The sequence below is a fragment of the Podarcis filfolensis genome, assembly GCF_964270895.1.
Source record: "Podarcis filfolensis genome assembly, chromosome: 3".
In the NCBI taxonomy this organism is placed as follows: Eukaryota; Metazoa; Chordata; class Lepidosauria; order Squamata; family Lacertidae; genus Podarcis; species Podarcis filfolensis.
Genome location: NC_139606.1, coordinates 98,403,079 through 98,422,566, shown reverse-complemented (window position 1 = coordinate 98,422,566; position 19,488 = coordinate 98,403,079). Strand labels below are relative to the sequence as shown.

The window sequence follows — 19,488 nt, the reverse complement described above, 5'->3', positions numbered from 1 at the left end:
ATTTTAAGAAAAACGTTAGAAGGAAAAACTGCACATTTTACTCACATCGATTTTGAAAATACTTTTACATTATTAAGGAATTAACATCTTAAATCAAAGAATTATTTAAAATTTATTTCCCATGTAGCTCATGGCTAATACACATGCACTAGACTCAGCCACTGGGAAAATCCTGGTGGCCCAAGGCCTCTGCATTAAGCTAGAACCAGGGTGATTCTAAATATTTGATGATGATGATGATGATATATTTATTTACACACGGTCTTTTCCCCTGATGTGGCTGAAGGTGGCTTACAGATAAAAGCAAGAATCACCAAAAGCATAGAAAAAACATCCATTAAAAACAATTAAACATTAATAGAATTAAAACTACAGTATATAAATACATACGTTGAACGGAATCTTCCTAGTTATTATTCCAATCTAGGAGACCTACCGAAATCACACACAACGACATAGATGGATATCCAGTATCACAATATTGCCTCTACTTACCAGGATCTGGAATCACTTTACTTCTGTTTTTAGACAAGACTGTCGATCTTTGAACAAATGCTGCCAGCACCATGGCTCTGTTATCCACCTTAACCTCCTGTTCTTCTTGGCATAAGATACAGGTAACAACTTGCCTCTGTGCAGTCACTTTAGTTTGCTCAGGACCCAAAGCTGTAAGCTTGGTATCTGAAACTGAAGGACTAGAATCAAATGATATTAGTAAGTATTTCACTGGAATGTTTTCCAAACTAAGGCAATAGTTCAGTTCATTGTATGCAGCTGCCAATGCAAACATTTTAATTTGATGCAGCATATGCCTTAAGAAAACTTTAAGAAGAGTCCTACTTTTTTTTAAAAAAAAATAATCTAAGGAGCTCTCCATAGCGTCACAGTTAAAAGCAGCACTTTTGAAAGTGTTTAGATGTGCCAGAATTCAAAGCACAAAGCATACATAAGCACATCCCATATTATTTTGGCAGAAGTCATTGTGGATGTTTAAGGGCTCCCTCCTCTCCTGTCCTTCTTCCAGCAGCATCCTCCACTGGTTTGGAAACTCTTCTGTTTGCACATGACACTCTTAGGATCCAAGCTTAAGAACACTGGCTGGAGTGAAAATGCCGTTGCACAATGACAAAGTGAAGTGTCTACTACAAAGGGAGAGACACTGCTTGTCCCTTTCATCTTACCTATTATCATGCACTCTGGAGGTAGAAGTTTCAAGTTCATCCATAGTCTGCTGGAAGAGCTCTTTGTTCTCATCAATGAAGTGTCGCTGCATCTCAGACATCTGTGCCATGATCTTCTCTCTGCGCAGTCTGGCAATCTCGGCTTTTCTCTTTCTCTCGGCCTTTTCTTTATCTCGTGTGCTCTACAAAGTTGTTACGTTAACAAACACAGCAGATTTTAACTGATCTTCGTTTATGCGCAGATTCCACAATTTACGAGTGTCTTGACATTAAAAAAAACCCAGCGCAAAATAAGCCAAATTTTCTGTACTTGCCCCACACCTGACGTCAAATATTATGCCAGCTGTGGGATATGTGGATGTGGTTTATGAGAAATGGCCTCATGAGACAAATATGTATCTGTGCCAGGCCTAACTAGCAGTTACAGTTGGCAGGGTGGTGGTGTTCATTTGACCCTGTTGCCTGTGTTGCTTCTGCTTATCAGGAGGTGTAGAGGCAAGGCAGTGGCAAGGTTGGTGTGGTGTTAATGCACCAGGAGTATCGGAATGGCTCCACTGGTGCGTATACACCAAGCTGACCTTTCCCTCCCTCTTTCCCTCCTGCTAGGCAACAGTTGCCCCACTGACTACTACTGCCAATTTAGGCCCTTAGGGCACAGGTTCCCCATCAACATGGGTAACATAAACTCCTCCCCCACTACAAATTCCCCTCAATCTGCCCATTAAGATATGTGTGTTTAATGAATGGTCAATACTAGGTTAAGTACTCAATGGTTTTATTTTTACCTCTTCCATAATATTTCCCTCTGTCTCCGATACAGGACTTGCAGAAGATCTCTCTCTGAGCTTCTTAACAGCATTAAAAGTCTGGAACGAGGAAATGCATATTGTTTGCAATTTAAATATTGTAACATTCCTCTGTTACCCATAAAGATGTAGAAAAGATGGAGCACAATTTACCTTTAGTATCCATCTGATCATATCCTTGTGGACTTCCAGGTGCGGTGCATTTTGCAAAGTTTCTAGCATTGCTAATATACTTGGGGAATTGCGGGGTGTCTCACCAGGCCCTGTTTCAAACAAAGGTAAGAGGAAACAACACTATTACTATACACATTTGCTCTATTTGTTTGACTCCATCGTGTTAGCTTAAATTCAGTATAGCGGAACTGTATTTACTTACAGGATACATGTTGTTTTTAAATCCTATCCCAGCAAAGTGGTGCATTTCCCCTTCATTCAAGCTTCCCCCACTGAATTGCGAAATTTATCAATAGTTTAAATTATTATTAGAGCAGAGGAACTGAAGACCATTTCAAACATTGTTGTTTAGTCATGTCCGACTCTTCGTGACCCCATGGACTAGAGCACGCCAGGCACTCCTGTCTTCCACTGCCTCCCGCAGCGTGGTCAAACTCATGTTCATAGCTTCGAGAACAGTGTCCAAACATTACACAGAGGCAAATGTACATTTTACACAGGGAGCCACAGACAATCTGTTCCCTGGTTTATGTGCCTGAGTCAAATACAGTGCCATATTTATCAGAAGCATACAAAAAATAGGTTTCCTTATTAAAAACCAACAGTGTGTAAAGCACCCCTTGGGCATAAAGACGAAGGGGTGTATCCAAATTTGTCCATTTGTGAGCAGAATGGATTTCCTCTTACACAATGGGACTTCACCTTCCCTCGCCTCCCATGTGCCCTCAAAATTTGCTCTGGAAGGATAGGGATCCCTCCTAAACAGATTTTCTGCTCACATTACACTAAATTTTACCCAAAAGGAAATAAGAATTCATATACAGTGGTACCTTGGTTTAAGAACAGTCCAGCTTAAGAACGATTTGGTTTACAAACTCCACAAAACCGGAAATAGTGTCTTGGTTTGAGAACTTTACCTTGGTCTAAGAACGGTATCCGAACGGTGGAAGGGCACCAGCAGCGGGAGGCTGCATTACAGAAAGCATGCCTCAGTTTAAGAATGGTTTTGGTTTAAGAATGGACTTCCGGAATCGATTAAGTTCGTAAACCAAGGTACCACTGTATACAATAAGATGCTGTGCTTTGTATAATTTTATTCTTGTGTTTTAGTTTTACAGGTCTGGTACCTGCAAGTTGCCTTTGATGTCAAACTGGCAGAATGGCAAATTAAGGATGGTAATAAACATAAGGGCCCTATTTGCATAATATTGTGGTTTGCTGTCAATGAGTGGCCTGTTGGTGCCTGTGGCCTGATCATTCCTGCTTCATTTCTTCCTATAAGAGCAAGATAAACAAACCTGGAAGCCTTGGCTTCCCATTATGCCAGAGGAAATAATGGTTTGTTGTTCCCTAGCAAATTACAATCAGCAGGCCAACAAACCATGATTCAAGGTTGCCTGGCATTACATCCCAGTATGGATGAAATGGAAAACTCTGGTTTGTTTACCTTGCTCACATCAGGGGACAAGTGAAGCAATTGGGCAGCCCACAGGAGCCCACTGTTCATGTACAGAAAACCATGATAAGCCAGAAAATCTGGCTCATTGTTGCCTACAAACACAGCCAATGCTTCTGTCACAACACATGAAAAAACAGACATATTATTCTTGTTCACTTTTTTACTAGTGAAATAGTAAGTATGTATTTTCTTAAATAAATGCAGCATTGAAGTTAGTTCCAGTATCGTGTTTAATAAATAGCTTTTCACATGCAGTTATTTTAGAAGAGCATAAACAGAGGTACTATGGGAAAAATCAAAGTTTGCAATGCGTATACAACTATCAACCTACTTGAGATCTTCTGACTGAAGGTAAATGTTATTACATTATCTTCATCAGCATTCTCAATGTGTTGTTTTTCTTCTTGAAGGGCCATTCCAGTCAAGTGCAGAACCTAAGCAAAAAATTAACATGCTTAGAGTTTATATTTCTAGGAAAAGCTTTTGATACAATTTGCTAATATTTATAAGTGAATTAACAACAGCTGGAGTTTAAAGCTGAAACACACCCTTTGAAGCATGGACTCCGACCAGGCATAGCCATTATGCTCTACTGCCCATTGCAGTATCGTCCTCATAATGCACAACATGACGTCACACTGCAGAATATTGATCAGGCTTTCAAACAGAGGGCAGAATGGAGGTAGAACAGGAGGTGGGAGAGCTGAAATAGAAATAAATGAATGAAATATGGTATAGCCCTGCTGCAGCAAACTTTGAAATGTGTATGAAATATTTAAGAATATGTCATGGAGCCTTTCAAGATGACAAAAAGACATCGGGAGTTTTTGTTCTTTCAAGAACATCTACTCACTGAGTTTAGTGGGGTTTACTCTCAGGTAAGTGGGTATAAGACTGCAACCTATTTCCTGATCTTAGAGAATCAAAGCAGTTCTGTTGTCATTCTCCCATATCCGGATCCTATGCTGTTCCTAAGAACTGCCGATGAATGAAATCATGCGGCACAGATCACATGCAATGTTTCCATGTCACCTCTCCATTTCTTATAAGGGCTGGCGGAACTAACACAGGAACTTCATGGGATTTCAACTATCCAAACAATACTGGACAGCAAAGGATCCAAGTATGAAGGAGCAGCCACACCATTCTGATGTGCAGTATTTGTTTTTGCAAATCTCAAGGGAAGTCTTTCCATAGCCTTCATTTTCTATAATCCTACAGGCAGCAAGAAAATTTCAAACTTTTTTTTTTTTGCAAGAATGTACACATTGTTGCAAATTTCTTAAATCCTGAATCAAGCTCAGTGCCAACTTGATTTTTGATGACATTTTAAAAAGCAGAGACAACTGAGGATACCCTCATACACTAGCAAGACAGGTACCTGTATCTTCCCGGTTTTGTCGCCTTATTTTCCTTTGGGCTTCCTCCGCCTTATAAAAAAAAGAAATACGTATATTTTAAATTTTCCAAACGCTGAAGGCAACAATATTATTTCTGCAAAATTAACAGACACTGCCATTTACTTTCCTCTTCTATTTTTCTGCATTACATTGAGTGCTACTCTGACTCAGGCTTCATTGTTATAAAAGACTGATTTGTTAGCAGTTTTGTTTATTTTCGTAGCAGGCCTGTTTACATCTGGGTTTTTACATTTTGTTGCCCGGCATGAATTCCAAGAAGTAGCTTTAGGTAATGCAAGAAGCTTTATTTTTTGATATTTCCCAGTATTACTTTCAAGGTTTTCCTGGTAACAGAAATGTGGTTCAGCCAAAACACAATTCCTGTTTACATCTGGGTTTTTACATTTTGTTGCCTGGCATGAATTCCAAGAAGTAGCTTTAGGTAATGCAAGAAGCTTTATTTTTTGATATTTCCCAGTATTACTTTCAATGTTTTCCTGGTAACAGAAATGTGGTTCAGCAAAAACTCAATGCCAGGCCACTGGCAGATCAAACAATAGCAGATTATTTGGTCATATCAGATGGATCAACAGGAATCTCAAAGTGCTCGTATGGGCTAGGTTTTCCAACCCACACCTTTATATTTTCAATTCCCTTTTCCAGTTAAATGCAGAAGTCTGAAGGAAATGGGACAGAAGGGGCAATAAGAAAAACAAAGGAGGACTGGGCAAAAGCTTCACATAGGCAAAGGAACTGTTATGTGCTGATGGCAAGTAACAGGTAGACAAATGAGGAACCTTCAAAGGCTTGAGACCAGGGACTTAAGTGGGCAACAAAGCTTAATTCTGCATACTGATTTGAGCAACCCATTCAAACCTTTGACGGAAGATCTCTAGTTCTGAAAACGAGACCTTCCAGTCAACATTACAAGTTAGGAATTTCATTAAGTTTGATTTATTGCTGTAAACTTATATTTTGGAATTTAATGCAAAATGAAAGGACCTGAGGCTACTTAACAGCAGAGAAGTCTCTGCATAATTTTAGTGTGTTTCTTCCTGCAGTGGCTGCAGAGAGCACTCCCTTTACTGTACGAACAGTGCAGTTAGGATAGAGTGTTAGCATCTTGAGTTCAGGTTGGGGGGAATTGAATGAGGAGGAATTGAATGAGAAAGAGGGCAATACAGCTGGTTGAAAAGCTCAGGCAGAGAATTTATTTATATTTCATTGTTACCTTGGATCGCTCTGCCCTTGAAAATACAATTTATTTATATTTCATTGTTACCTTGGATTGCTCTGCCCTTGAAAAATGATAGAAATATAAATTGAAGTATTTAGCACATTCTGGTTTCAGCTCATACAATCCTCTGCCTGTTAGTCCTGGTTTCCTAAAACACAAACAGAACACTTAGAATTCACACCTTAATAACTGAACATTGCTTCTAAAAAGGTTCCATGTATATGAAATAGCAAGCCCTTTGAAAACTCAAGAACGAGGGATACTAGCCTATTCAGGCCTTGTTTTATCCTTTTAACTACTGCACTAGAAGCACCAGTAGTACTCTCTTAAGGGATTCATATACAGTTTCTTTCTGGTAGGTGTGTAGGCAGGAAGAGAGACAGCTATTGTTTCCCTTTACAGTACTCCTTCCTTCCTTCCTTATTGCTTTTTATTTCCTTCTATATAACAAAGAGTCCTGTAGCATCTTAAAAATGAACAAACTTATTATGGCAGAAACCTTTGAGGGTTAGAGGTCCTCTTCATCAGAAGAATAGTACATGTGATGACATGGATTTTAATGCACAAAAGTTTAGACCATAATTAATTGGTTAGCTTTTAATTTTAATTTTTCCTGCAAAAGGCTAACATGGCACACCCTTTTGAAGTTTTTTGTATGTATTTTTTTAAGCAAAATCCAGTGATGCCCACTTGCTTGTATAATTAAAATCTGCTTCTGCTGTTGGTTTCTCCTCTCCCTTCCCCAGCCTTCATTCACCCCCAAAATATGTTCAAGGGAAACCCCAACCTGCCAGAAGGAGAAACCCTGAGGTGGGATGGTATCTCTGGCTATGTTGGATGTTACCCTTCTTTCACAAATTTGTATATACATTTTTTTTTAAAAAAAGAAGGGTTTGTTTGTCAACAACTACTTTTGGCAAACAGTGTTCCTATACACCTTGTCAGATTTGCCAGTATGTATGTTGCAAACTGTTCATTCAAAGCATTTACTGTCTTATGAATGCAGTTAAGAATAGCCTTAAGCAATCTGTTGCATGATGTATTTTTAAATTGTGTAACCCATCCTGGTAACTCATTATGAAGAAACTGAAAAAACAAACAAACAAGAAGGCTATGCTTTGTTGTTATTTTACACATTTAGAAAGACGATTGCAGAAAGGACATTACTTGAAACAGGCAACTGCTTCGATCACACTTTCCATTCCAGTCTCCTTGTTCTCCTGCATAATTTTAAAAAGGAACAGAAAATCACTGGATATGCCTATGACTAGCAACTACTTCCCAAATATTTCCACTAGAACACTGGTATATCTATAATCACCATCAAAATTTAAAAATCTGAAAGGATACTTTGGTCCTATCTCAGGATCATGCTCTCTATCCTACCTTGCAAATGTGGTGGGATACCACAATTTCTGCTCTTGGCAGAAAGCGGTTGGCCACTTTCCTGTTGTTTGACCTTCCACAGCGGCCATAGCTCACCGCTATATATATTACCCCGTTAGGATGCAGCAATGCAGATACAAAACAATTTGACGACTAGCTCTAGCCATGCTTCTGCACACACCCCTCACCAAACATCCATTTTCCCCTCACAGTACTGCAAGCTCTCTCACCACGTCTTCACTCCCAACGGCAGCAAAATGACTTCAAGTTGCTAAGAAAGTTTAACATACGGTATTGACAGATTTCTAGGCAGCATTAAATTATAGGAAAGAGTCAAAGAAGAACACAAAAGCCTATTGGCTAGAAAGACACTGTGTCCCATAGGAACAATTTTCTCTACGCCCGCCATGAAAACTGAACCTCTCCTCCCGTCTCCACAGAAGCCAATCACAATTCCAAAAGTTCTTTCATCCACTGCATTGAATGTATTTTTAGTGATTCTCACATCTTCAGGCAATGCTTTTACTAATTCACTGTGTGCCATGGGCCTGATGCTCAGTTGATGGATGATCTCCCTCTTGATTTCATCTGTAGCAGTGACTTGTCCAACACCAGGGATAAATCTCTCTCCTGCAAAATAAATCCATAATTACAGCAAACAGGGATCAATTCCTTTTATTAACCATTCATGTGTTATGTTTTCTGCCTGGCTAGATAAAGACACATTAAGCCACTATGCAGATTATACACAGAAGAAAAGAAAGCATGGCTGGTGTGCCATGGCGATCCAGACATTGAAAAATGCTGCAGACAAGGGCTTGCTGAAGTTAAAAGCAATGTATCTAAGCTTACCATACTGACAGGGTGGGCTGATGAGAGAGCAAACACCAGAGCGGTGAAGAACACCAATTGCCAAATCAACTTTTAAAAAGATGCCTAGCACGGAAGTCCTTGGACCTAGTTGTCTCCAATTTGACATTCATCTTACCAAAGGACACTTCCCCTGAGTCTCCAATTTTTAGAGCAATTGCCCACAAACCACTAGGGAAGGTTAAGTTAGGGGTGTGGGGTTTTTTGCATACCCTAAAACTGTAATGGCTACCCCTTCAGCTGAGCTTCTGAAGTTTGGCATAATATTTGCCTTCTAAATGGGTGACGTGTCTACAAATTTCTTTCAATTCCACCCAAAAACAGTTAAGACATTTTCAAAATATTTTTTTTTATAGTACCCAACATGAAAGCTCCTAAACTTATTTTCTGTAATACAGTGGGTATCATATTCTCTGGAGGGTGCCTGTAAATTTCACCTAGTTCTGTCAAAAAGAAAGAATTTAAAGGCATTTTTTCATTTCCCACTAGTGAACAGCAGAGGAATGGAGCAGGTCTCAGGTGGAACTTAGCTGAACTGGCCAGCTACAAATTGATTCAGGTTAAGGCAAACTGATTTCTGAAGTGCTGAATTGGGATCCAAACCATTATTTTGTGGTCAGTGCACACTCCTGGTTTCCAAACCCATTCAATCCATAACACATAAACTGAAATAGACAACAAACTTACCAACAATAATTATAATTAGGTACAACATTTCTTCAATAAGTGTATTATTTTGTTGAACCACATCCTGAAAGAAAAGGAAAAATATATTCAGTGGCCTAGTTTACACAGAACGTTCAGCCGTGACTGTATAGGCAAAGTATAGTTCGTCTGAACATCCAAACCCAGGCCAGCAGACTAACCATGGTTCATTTTCTGGTAAGCATGACACAAAACCATACGAACCATGGTTTGACTCTATGTCTGAATGGAACAGTCTTGCTTAACCAAACTTCACTTGGTTATACCACTCCAGACGTGTGTCAAGCTATAGAAGCACGAGGCAAGAAGAGATGGAAAACAAACCAAGCTTTGGAGAAACCAGTCACAGCTGGTTTGCTTGTCTATAGCAGAACTTGCGGTTTGTTTAACAAAGCATAGTATAGCATTACGTGTGAATGCAGTCATTGTATGAGGAAAACTTTTACAAATATGCTATAGATTTCTTATTATAAAATAAGTCTAATGTACAGTAATCCATTTGCAGCATTTTTTTAAAAATGATGCATAACTTTCAACAGCTCATAGCTTACCTTATTGGAGTTTTCAGAACTGAATCTTTTGCCATAATCCGGAGTACTAAATATCTGATAAAGTTCAAAGCGACTCAGCATAATCATCAGGAAGTGATTTGGATCCATCATGGATGCACCTGTCTAATGAAATTTTAAATGTATTTATTACACTGACTAGGTGAAAATAAGAAAAGTTTCTGCCTTTTAAAAATAAGCGTTCCATGCTTGTTTTGGAAACATGGATACTATAGTGCGACAAACTATGCAATGCTGGAAATATTCCTTAATTTATGAACGCAAATCTTCATTAGACTTTGCCTAGGAAGCAACACAGGACTTAACAAAACAGCCCTTTTTATTTTTGTCCATTTTAAGAATAAGTAGCAACATTGACAGATGCCTTTTCAAAATTTTGTAGTTGTGCTTATTACTGGTTCTGTTTATAATTTTTTCATATACAACATGTTCATAACCCAAACATGGCAGCTCCCTTAGCTGAAAATACAATGAGAGACTTCTCCAAAGTGTGAACACGGATTTTAGATGTAGGTGCATGCAAGAGGACAAGTCACAGAAAACCATACACCTCTTACATACAGGTATGTGAGGATTTTTACTGAAGCATCATGCCTCAGGTTCAGGACACGCTGAGTTTGAAACCAAGTAGAGAAGCAAAATATGCATCTAGGCATAAAATACTACGATACTGGGGATCCTTCAGCCACCTAAACAGAACCTAAATAATAAATTATTTTCTAAACATCTCAAAACAAATACGAAAATGTGAGAAAGCATCCTAAGAAACCACCTTTCTAAAGAAAGCAATCAGAGTAGTGACGTCTCAGGGTCCTTTAACAACCATATTTAGGCAACAGGAAAGAGCACACATACATCAAAATGACATTAATGTTACCTGAAGCATTACTATATCTTTGTCAAACATCTCTCTTCTGCATTTCACATTATGATAGTAGTATATCTGTGGAGGAGCAAAGATAAGTTTTTCATAATTGAATAGGTAATTCATATGAAATACAAGATACAGATCAGAAAGAGATTTGCATAACCAGAATGAACCTGAATAAAGCCTTTCCTGCTCACCCCAACCTCCCCTCTCTTTCTGCCACACAGCTGGGAGAAGAACTTCTGCTGGGTTTACTTCCGATTTTCGTAAATCTCATCTTGTAATTACATACAAGCCATGGTTTAAAGAAGGTCGGCAATGTGCGGCCCATGGGCCGGATGAAGCCCACAAAGACCGTTTTACCGGCCCACAAGCCGCCCCTGAACCGAGCCACCCGCTTGGCAAGTCCCCCGCGTGCTGCGCTAAACCGGTGCAGTCCGGCAACTTGCTGAGTGGCGCTGGAAATTGCGTCTGCGCATGCGCAGATACCAGAAATTGTGTCTGGACATGCTAATGCTTGCTGCATTCCCAACTTGCTGATCAGGAACTTGTGGGTCTAGCATAAGTTGCCTGCAGCTTATTTAGTATTTTACTACTATTTTTTTTATATAAAAAAAACCCCTTAGGATGAAAAATGATTATATCTATTTACAATGTTTATATACATAAACAGATCTTGCATGACAGTTTACAGGAACAGAGAACTTTAACTTTCTTGTTCACTGTACATACAGGGTGGAACAAGAAATCACGAGTTCAGATTGACTTGCTTCTTGGTAAACATGTTTAGCAACCAAACAAGGACAGAAATATTTGAAGACCCAGGAAAAAAATGGGAGCACACAGTCCCCCCCCCCATGTTATTATCTCTCTAGGAAGCATAACACACAGCTATGCTGTGAGCTACTGATCTAGGACAATTAACTCCTTATGCAATAGTATTTCAGATTGTCCCATGACTCTCAGATATATACAGAAAGAGGGGCAAATAAATGTTCGATACTTACTTGGTTAACAAGTGAGAACCCATTCCGCCTCCACATCCCAGCATGTACTTGAGCACACAGAACGAGACATCGCAGGGGATGTTCTATTAGCATAGGTGGACTAAGTTCACTCTGCATTAAGTGAACATAAAACAAGAGAAAAAGCTTTAGACATTCATCATGTTTGGTGAGGGCCCTGAAATATATTTATAAATGGAAAGAAAGCCTATTCTACCTCTTGAAAAAAAACTGCAGGTGTTCTGAACCAGTTTGTACAATGTTTGTACAGTTTGTACAATTTGCAGCATTTAGCTTCATTTCTCCCTAATCTTAGAATCATAGAATTGAAGAGTTGGAAGGGACCCCAAGGCTCATCTGGTGCAACCTCCCCCCCCCCCCCCGGCAATGAAGGGATGGCTTGTCATTTCAAGTGAACCACAGATTGTGACAAATTATTTTCCCAATTATTTTCCCAATAAGCCGAATTCAAAGTTTTATTACGAACTGCAATCTCTGGGTCACACAAAATCACAAGCAGAGCTTAGAAGAAACTGAACACTGCCGAATTTATCCTCCCAGTCATGCAAATGGAAGCGGGAGTGTAAGAGTACAAGCCTGGCTTGAGCTTATACCAGCTCAGGCATATAGCACTAAACCTGTGGGCCTCCACATGCTGTTGGACTACAACTTCCATCAACAACAGCTAATATGGGTTAAGGATGAGAGTTGACAGGAAGAGGGGCTCAGCAACACCGGGAACCATGTTGACTACCCCTGGTTTTGTGTTATGTGAAAACACAGTCATAGTCATCCCCTCCAGCTCTCTGGAGGGTATCACTCACTGAAACCACCCTATAAACTGCTCCAGAGGCGGAACTCAGAACCATATATTCACTGTATCCTTGGGATCTTAACCAGATTTAAGGAAACAAAACATGCTTTAACACTATCTCGTTTCACCAGGCCTTACCTACCGTTTGCTGTAGATCACTCCAGTCTCCCAAATAACAATTCTGATCTCCATATAACCCTCCACCAGTGCACTGAATGCTAGGCTACTCCAAAGGCATTCTGGCAGTTGTGGTTCCGGAAGTAAGTATTTAACCAACAGCTAAAGCAACTTTTCTCAAATACTGCTCCATTTCTCCACTATTACCAGCAACACTTTTTTTTTGTACTCAAATCAATTTATTTTGAAAATCTGAACCTTAGAGATACATTTATCTAAATATTACTCACCATTGGAAGCTGTTCTGGAAATTTGTATGCCACTTCACTTTTGCTCAGAAGCACATGCAAACCTACATTGACAAAAGACAAAAAAGGGAAGAATATTTTTGCAATTTTTGCCACTCTGGGACCTACTAAGATTGTCAAGCAAAGCTGAAAAGAACTAGAGCTTTACTAGGAAATGCAGTTTCTAACTCTGACATCTAGGACTTCAAAGTCACAGCCTCTTACATGTGTCATATAATGTTTATTCCACACATGAAAGAAATCAATCTCAGTGTGGCAGAACCGACGTTCTGGAGACCCCTGCCCATTGATATAGGGCAGGCAACTTCATGGTTCTGTTTTTGCTGCCTGCTAAAATAGGGTTGCCATATTTCAAAAAGTGGAAATCGGGACAAAAATGATGTTTTTGAGCTATTTTTAAGGAAATTCACCAAAATCTAGACTTCTGACATGGTTTGCCATATGTCCGGATTTCCCAGGGCATTTCAACAATTTCTGCCCTGACACTGCTTCCAATTGTCGTATTCCAGCTATGTCTGGGAAATTCCAGATGAACGGCAACCCTGTGCTAAAAACTTTTGACATTTGTACATTTGACATGTCTTTTAATATGTAACTGTATATGTGTGTCATACTTTATTTATATTATTGATTTTTTTAGGTCAGTTTATATTTAACATCTGGTTTTATCAGTATCTTTATACTTTATATAAACTGGTTAGAGGCTTTGCTGGTTGAGCAGTATACAAGTCCTGTTAATTAATGAAACAAACAAACAAACAAACAAACAAATCCAATGGTATAATACAAGTTAACTTATTTGTCATGATCTGGTTCATTTCCAAAGATAGTATGCACCAAATGAAAAATAACCTTGTGCAGATATTAGTGATAGTCAAGTTTGGCAATATCCACAATCATGAAGTTGTTTCATGCAGATTGCAGGTTTATATCATAATTCTGTAGTGCATATAAAAAAATAAATAAAGCAGGGGTCTAGAGTTCATATGACTATGGATAAATCATGATGACAGGAGTCAGCAAACAAATAATAATAATAATAATAATAATAATAATAATAATAATAATAATAATAATTTTTATTTATATCTCGCCCTCCCCAGCGAAAGCCGGGCTCAGAGCGACTAACATCAAATGTATAACACATTAACTTAAAATCAGACAATCAATTAAAATACATCCTCAAATCAGATCAGGATCAGAATAAAATCCAATCAGATGTCAACCCGCAGATTAGGGTTGGGGACCTTAAATGCTCACCAGGCCCAACTGTTTGTGCTGAACTTATATGGGCCTGTGAGAAAAATTGGGAGGCCACTTTCATGCAAGTTCTTATGAAAGGGGAGAGTTTAGGAAAATATCTAATCTTCGAGTGCGCTTGTATAAACTGCTTTAAAACAATCCAGCACAAAACCAACCAAATATGTAGTCCTTACCTGCAAGTAAACGAGAAACAGGGAGATGAATGCTAACTTTTTCCTGAGAAACACAGTATCTGATAGTCTCAACTGAGTGTCCACACATGTTGAGGTCAATCGGTTGCTCTCCATCAGTAAAACCGCTGTGGCATTGCATCAATGTGGTCAAACTTTTCTTATATGCTTCGATCAGCACTTTCTCCTATAAAAAAGACTGAATCTATTCAAAGAAAACACGGCTCATCTACATAAAGTTACAGCATTATTTATTATTAAAATATACACGTTAAAGATGTACCAAGATAAAACCTAGCCCCAGCTTATTTGGTTGAATACAAAAAAGTATGATGTGTGGAATGACTTTACTCATAATAATTCTGTGAAGATGTTACATGAAAAGGTATCTGGAGCTGTGTAATAGTAAGCAAAGGGATTATGGAACTACATTTCAAACATGGGGTATTGTGTAAACCGTTGCAAGCAGAAAAACATCTGTGTATTTCAGTTCATTTCGTGCATAAAATGCTCTTCCACTAAGTTTTAAAGAAGCCTTTCCACATGCGAAAGAGGCGTTTTGCTTGCAGAAGGGAATCTTGTATTTTATCAATTTTCCTTTCCGTACCACCAATTTAAAACCCGAAATGGTTTTGGACTAGGGCAATTGATATTAAGATCCTCCTCAGAAGCCCTTCTTGTTCCCCACCCTCAGAAGCTAAGGAAGGTTGCAACCCGAGACAGAATCCTTTCAGTTGTGGTACCCTAACTTTGGAATGCTCCCTTTTTTATTCCCCCAGGCCATTTCAATTTTTATGCTTTGAAAATTGTATGGCATGGTTCTGAGATACCTCAACTGCTCTGTTTATTTCTGTTGTTACAGTTCAGTTATTCAGTATTTAAACTATTAGCCACTCAGAGAATCTTCAGTCTAAAGAGTGAGAAAAGAAAGGTCCTAAATAGATCTTAAAATTAAAGCTTTCATTAGCATGCATCTTTACACCAATACTCAGTGCACTTAAAAAAAAAAGTAATTGTGTTGAACCAAAGACGAACTGTTCCAGAAGCTCTGCAGACGCCATCTTGGTAGTCAAGATAACCCCACAATTAATTGGTAGTGGTTGTAGCAATGAGATCATATATGTTTATTTTCACTTGCTTTGATATAAGCTAACTGGCTCGCTTTGATGTTATCCTTGAAGTGCTGGGCTCTGAGCCCAAAAAGGGGAACTATCTGCAAGATATGGGTATTTGCCACCTATGCCCTCATCTTGTCAGGTGGAGCGTGGGAAGTCCTGACCAAAGAGAAAGGCAACTAGATTCAAAGTATTTTATCGTTTCTTATTCACCGGAGAAGCTGCAAAATTATGGGCACTGTTATGATCCGTCCTCCTTTTTAGATTAAGGACAGGGAAAAAATGGTTCAAACCAAGATGGCAACAGATAATTCTTCTCACATTTATATATATATATCCCCTTTCCTTCTACCCCTTGAGATATAAAGTACTAGTCCAATCCTCAGTTCCTTTTGCAACACGAAGTCTACAATCTAGTTTATTCCAATAATCATTACCTGAAAAATGTGCACAATGTTGGAGATCCCAATTGTTAAAGCAGTTTGATTTCACTGATGTACACTATGTTGTTTGTTTATATATGAGAACCTTAAGAAAATGTAGCTATTTTATTCATTCAGATTAATCTGAACACATCTGAAGGAGATGCAACTTACATCTAAAGCACACCAGTCCTGCATCATTGAGATGACATGGGTCAATTTCATCTGCAACGTGAATGCTGCTTCCCACTCTGGTTCCATTTCGATATGCTGCCCAACTTGGCGGGTTATTGGATCCATGCCCTTCAGAAATAGGAAAAAGCCAAATCATTTAGAAGAGAAGCATCAAAGCAACAGGGTAGGGTCAGTGCTGCGACTCAGCAAATCTTGCCTAGTGATTGCCTACAGAGGGAACTGTAGAAATATTTAGCTCTACTGAAATTGGGGCAACTGTAAAAAATAGATTTCCAAAGCTTAGCAATATTTTAACAGTAATATGAAGAGTCACCTATACCACCTCAGTTGTTACTCCTTGATAAATATAAGTACCTTAAGAATAAGAAAATCACCTACCTGCATACACTTCAGTAACTCCAAGAAGACGTCAAAACCATCTAAAAATTTTTGCCTCAGATCATCAGACCACTCAACTGGTTTGCTTATCAACACGTACCTGAAGTACAGAAGAAATAAGTTTTCAATCTGATTTTGGGCTATACATGTAAAAATATTTTTGTCTGATTAGGTATAAAACACTCACTTTAAATCCAGAATCAGGCTTTGGACTCGTCTGAATTTGAAAGCCTGTAGCGCAGTGTACCGTTCGAACTGAAATCTGCCCTGTATATCTCGGTGTCTTAAGTGGTCCATAAATGTTGAGATGATAGTAGTCATGAGGTTCTCCTCTATTATTAACATTCGAGCCTATGTCAAAATAGATATTTAAAGGTTTGTTTCAATCATGTCTGCTAATGACAGGGATAAGAGACTCAACTAACAGAAGAAGGCTCAGGTGTATGGTTTTTCTGTGTATATAAGGTAGTCCTATTTCTGTAGCAAAAGCAGTCTGGGCAGGAAAGCCAGCTACTAGGTGGGAGATCACCTAAGAATCCTCTGATCCTTGAAGGATAAAATAAAGAGTTACAACTCCATGTCTATAGCTAGGAATTGTACTTTGAATGACTGACAGGGCTTTGTCTATCGCTCATGAGTCATAAAAGTACTAATTGGCATGATTTTTTGTTCTAAATCTCTATAACCCACTTTTCATCACTTGGTTTTAATCAGATCTCTAAAAAGGTACCCAATTTGGGCAATATAACAATCTATTTACATCTCAACCAAGATGTACACAGGATCTTTTCCGAGAAAAAAAAGGTTCAGTAACTGAGGTAAAATAAACTGTTGGCTTTAACCTTACACCAAAACATTACCCGTATTTATTCTGTCTAACATATCTGAATCAGTTAACAACCATAATTTGGTACTTTTCTCATTAAAAGGAGTACATTTTCTTCATACTATGTTTAGCACTTTATAATCTTCACTGGAAATTTTCAAGCAGTCACCTTAAATAGCTACACCCATAATTATGTCATTTCTATGGCACTGTAACCCTAATCCAATTTCAAAAGCATAGCACTGGAGCCCTACAGGTATACAGAGATCTTTGCACAACTAATTTTGCCTCATTCAATTCCACCCCCTCACTGGACTGAGATACAGAATTGAAATATAAAAAGGACATTAACATGTGTCTCAAAGAGTGTCAGATCATATTCCCTATTATTGCCAAATGCCTCCAACACAAGCATGTTTCATGTATATTCCTTCATTATGTTAATGTTTCTGATTGCTCGGTACATTACTAAAAGGAGAAACTGTTGCAGCCATACCTGTCACTGAAGTTCTCAACCGAAAATATTTGCATGAATTAAAAGTATACTAATGCACCAACCTAATGTCTTGCCCATTCCTTAAAGCACGGATCCTCTGGGGGCAGGAATTCATCTCTGAAACTATTATACTCTAGCTACTAATTTAACATAAATGAGTCTTGTGATCTAATACTATCACAAAAGTACTAGTAGGGAATCTCTTTCCCCTCCCCTCTGTTTTTTCCTCCATTGCCTATTTTGGACTGTAATCTCCTTGTGGGTAGAGATCTGTATTTTATCCATGAAACTATGCAAGACTGATTGCCTGTGTATAAAACAATAACAAATTATTAATGATAGATCTGAGTGGGAGTTGGGGCAAAGAGAGTTTCAGTCAGCATTTAAGTACTTACAAGTGAAGGCACTGTGAATATCTGTACCGAAAGGTCAGCAATTGAGTACTCTCTGTCGTGGTCATCTTTCACATAATCATTCTGCAATCGCTCATAATTCTATTAAAGAAGGAGGCAAAAAAGGCAAAGGGTGCCAACTATCAGTTTAAAAAAGGAACCGCTACTCACCAGAGTAGGCACAGTGAAGAGCTGAACAGAGAGAGCAGTCACCGACACTGGCCGCTCATGATCATCCTCCATAAAATCTCTCTGCAACTGCCGATAATTCTAAACAACAAGGGGGAAATTCACCTCTAATCTGCACTGACCAGATGTTCTAACTAAATTTAAAGCTGGCGATGGGAAGATTTTGTACTGAAAACTGCATTTGTGCAGAAACAGTGCAAACAAACTTGCAGTATCATTACAATTTACCAGACCATTAATAAGCACAGTTATAGCAACGGTTACTTGTGTCAAGCAAAAGGAAGTCAGTTAGAAGTGTCACAAGGAAATGCTATTGGGTTTAGCCAATATTTAGAGGTCATATTTGGGAAGCAGGGCAATATGTGAGAATAATTTTTATTTTTCAGATTACATGGTTGACTACTCCCAAGTTATTCGAAAATGACGCCTGACTTCATTCCACAACACAACAGCCCTCTTCAGACGATCTTTCAGGCATCATAAACCACAGTTAGGTAGGAATGAGAGCTCCTCCCTCCCCCTCCCCAAGCCATTTGCCAGTTTCAGCACAATGATTCTCGCTTGTATTAAGCCAGAGTTCACCATTACGCCTGATTTAACCTTGGTTAACTGCTTTTTTATTTGGATTGTTAGGCACATCCAGCGAAAGTGGTAACATGTGCCATCCAAATCGCATAGGAATATACATTTCCACATTTAGGCTGTGATCCAAAGCTTCCACATTGACTTTAATATTGAGGCCAGCTTTGTGCACGCATCTAAACAGTACATGCAGATCTTCCCAAACATCAAGTCTTCAGGCAGTCCTTTTTTATGCAGGAATACCATGTACAACCCAGAACTCCAAAAGGCATAAGGAGCCTTTGGCACCAGCAATTACTATTTAGTGCAGGCATGGCCAAATTGGCCCTCCAGCTGTTTTGGGACTACAGTTCCCATCATCCCTGACCACTGGTCTTGTTAGTTGGGATGATGGGAGTTGTAGTCCCAAAACAGCTGGAGGGCAAAGTTTGGCCATGCCTGATTTGGTGTAACATTCTATGTGTTCCACTATGTGGTCTTCTGGTGGTTCCCTCACTGTGAGAAGTGAGGTTACAGGGAACCAGGCAGAGGGTCTTCTCGGTAGTGGCACCTTCCCTGTGGA

At 39.0% G+C, this 19,488-nt stretch overlaps 1 protein-coding gene across 3 annotated transcripts in view; it reads right to left on the bottom strand.

Moving 5' to 3' along the window:
• UBR2 (ubiquitin protein ligase E3 component n-recognin 2) overlaps nt 1–19,488 on the bottom strand; it is a 57,169-nt gene that overhangs the window by 19,476 nt on the left and 18,205 nt on the right. The window contains exons 11-30 of one of the 3 annotated variants that reach the window (XR_014545797.1): nt 18,159–18,257; nt 16,629–16,792; nt 16,442–16,541; nt 16,043–16,171; nt 14,335–14,518; nt 12,881–12,942; nt 11,663–11,773; nt 10,665–10,730; nt 9,770–9,892; nt 9,201–9,264; nt 8,149–8,273; nt 7,425–7,477; nt 6,303–6,405; nt 5,002–5,050; nt 4,169–4,323; nt 3,952–4,054; nt 2,141–2,250; nt 1,967–2,047; nt 1,182–1,363; nt 496–687 (exon numbers count right to left, since the gene is read on the bottom strand). Coding sequence is in view for 2 of the 3 variants with exons in the window: in XM_083604763.1 (XP_083460889.1) it covers nt 496–695; nt 1,182–1,363; nt 1,967–2,047; nt 2,141–2,250; nt 3,952–4,054; nt 4,169–4,323; nt 5,002–5,050; nt 6,303–6,405; nt 7,425–7,477; nt 8,149–8,273; nt 9,201–9,264; nt 9,770–9,892; nt 10,665–10,730; nt 11,663–11,773; nt 12,881–12,942; nt 14,335–14,518; nt 16,043–16,171; nt 16,442–16,541; nt 16,629–16,792; nt 18,327–18,425 (2,263 nt within the window). In the remaining variant the exon portion in view is untranslated. Of the gene's footprint in view, nt 1–495; nt 696–1,181; nt 1,364–1,966; nt 2,048–2,140; nt 2,251–3,951; nt 4,055–4,168; nt 4,324–5,001; nt 5,051–6,302; nt 6,406–7,424; nt 7,478–8,148; nt 8,274–9,200; nt 9,265–9,769; nt 9,893–10,664; nt 10,731–11,662; nt 11,774–12,880; nt 12,943–14,334; nt 14,519–16,042; nt 16,172–16,441; nt 16,542–16,628; nt 16,793–18,158; nt 18,258–18,326; nt 18,426–19,488 lie in introns of all 3 variants that reach the window. The other 2 variants (XM_083604763.1, XM_083604762.1) reach the window with 2 other exon arrangements.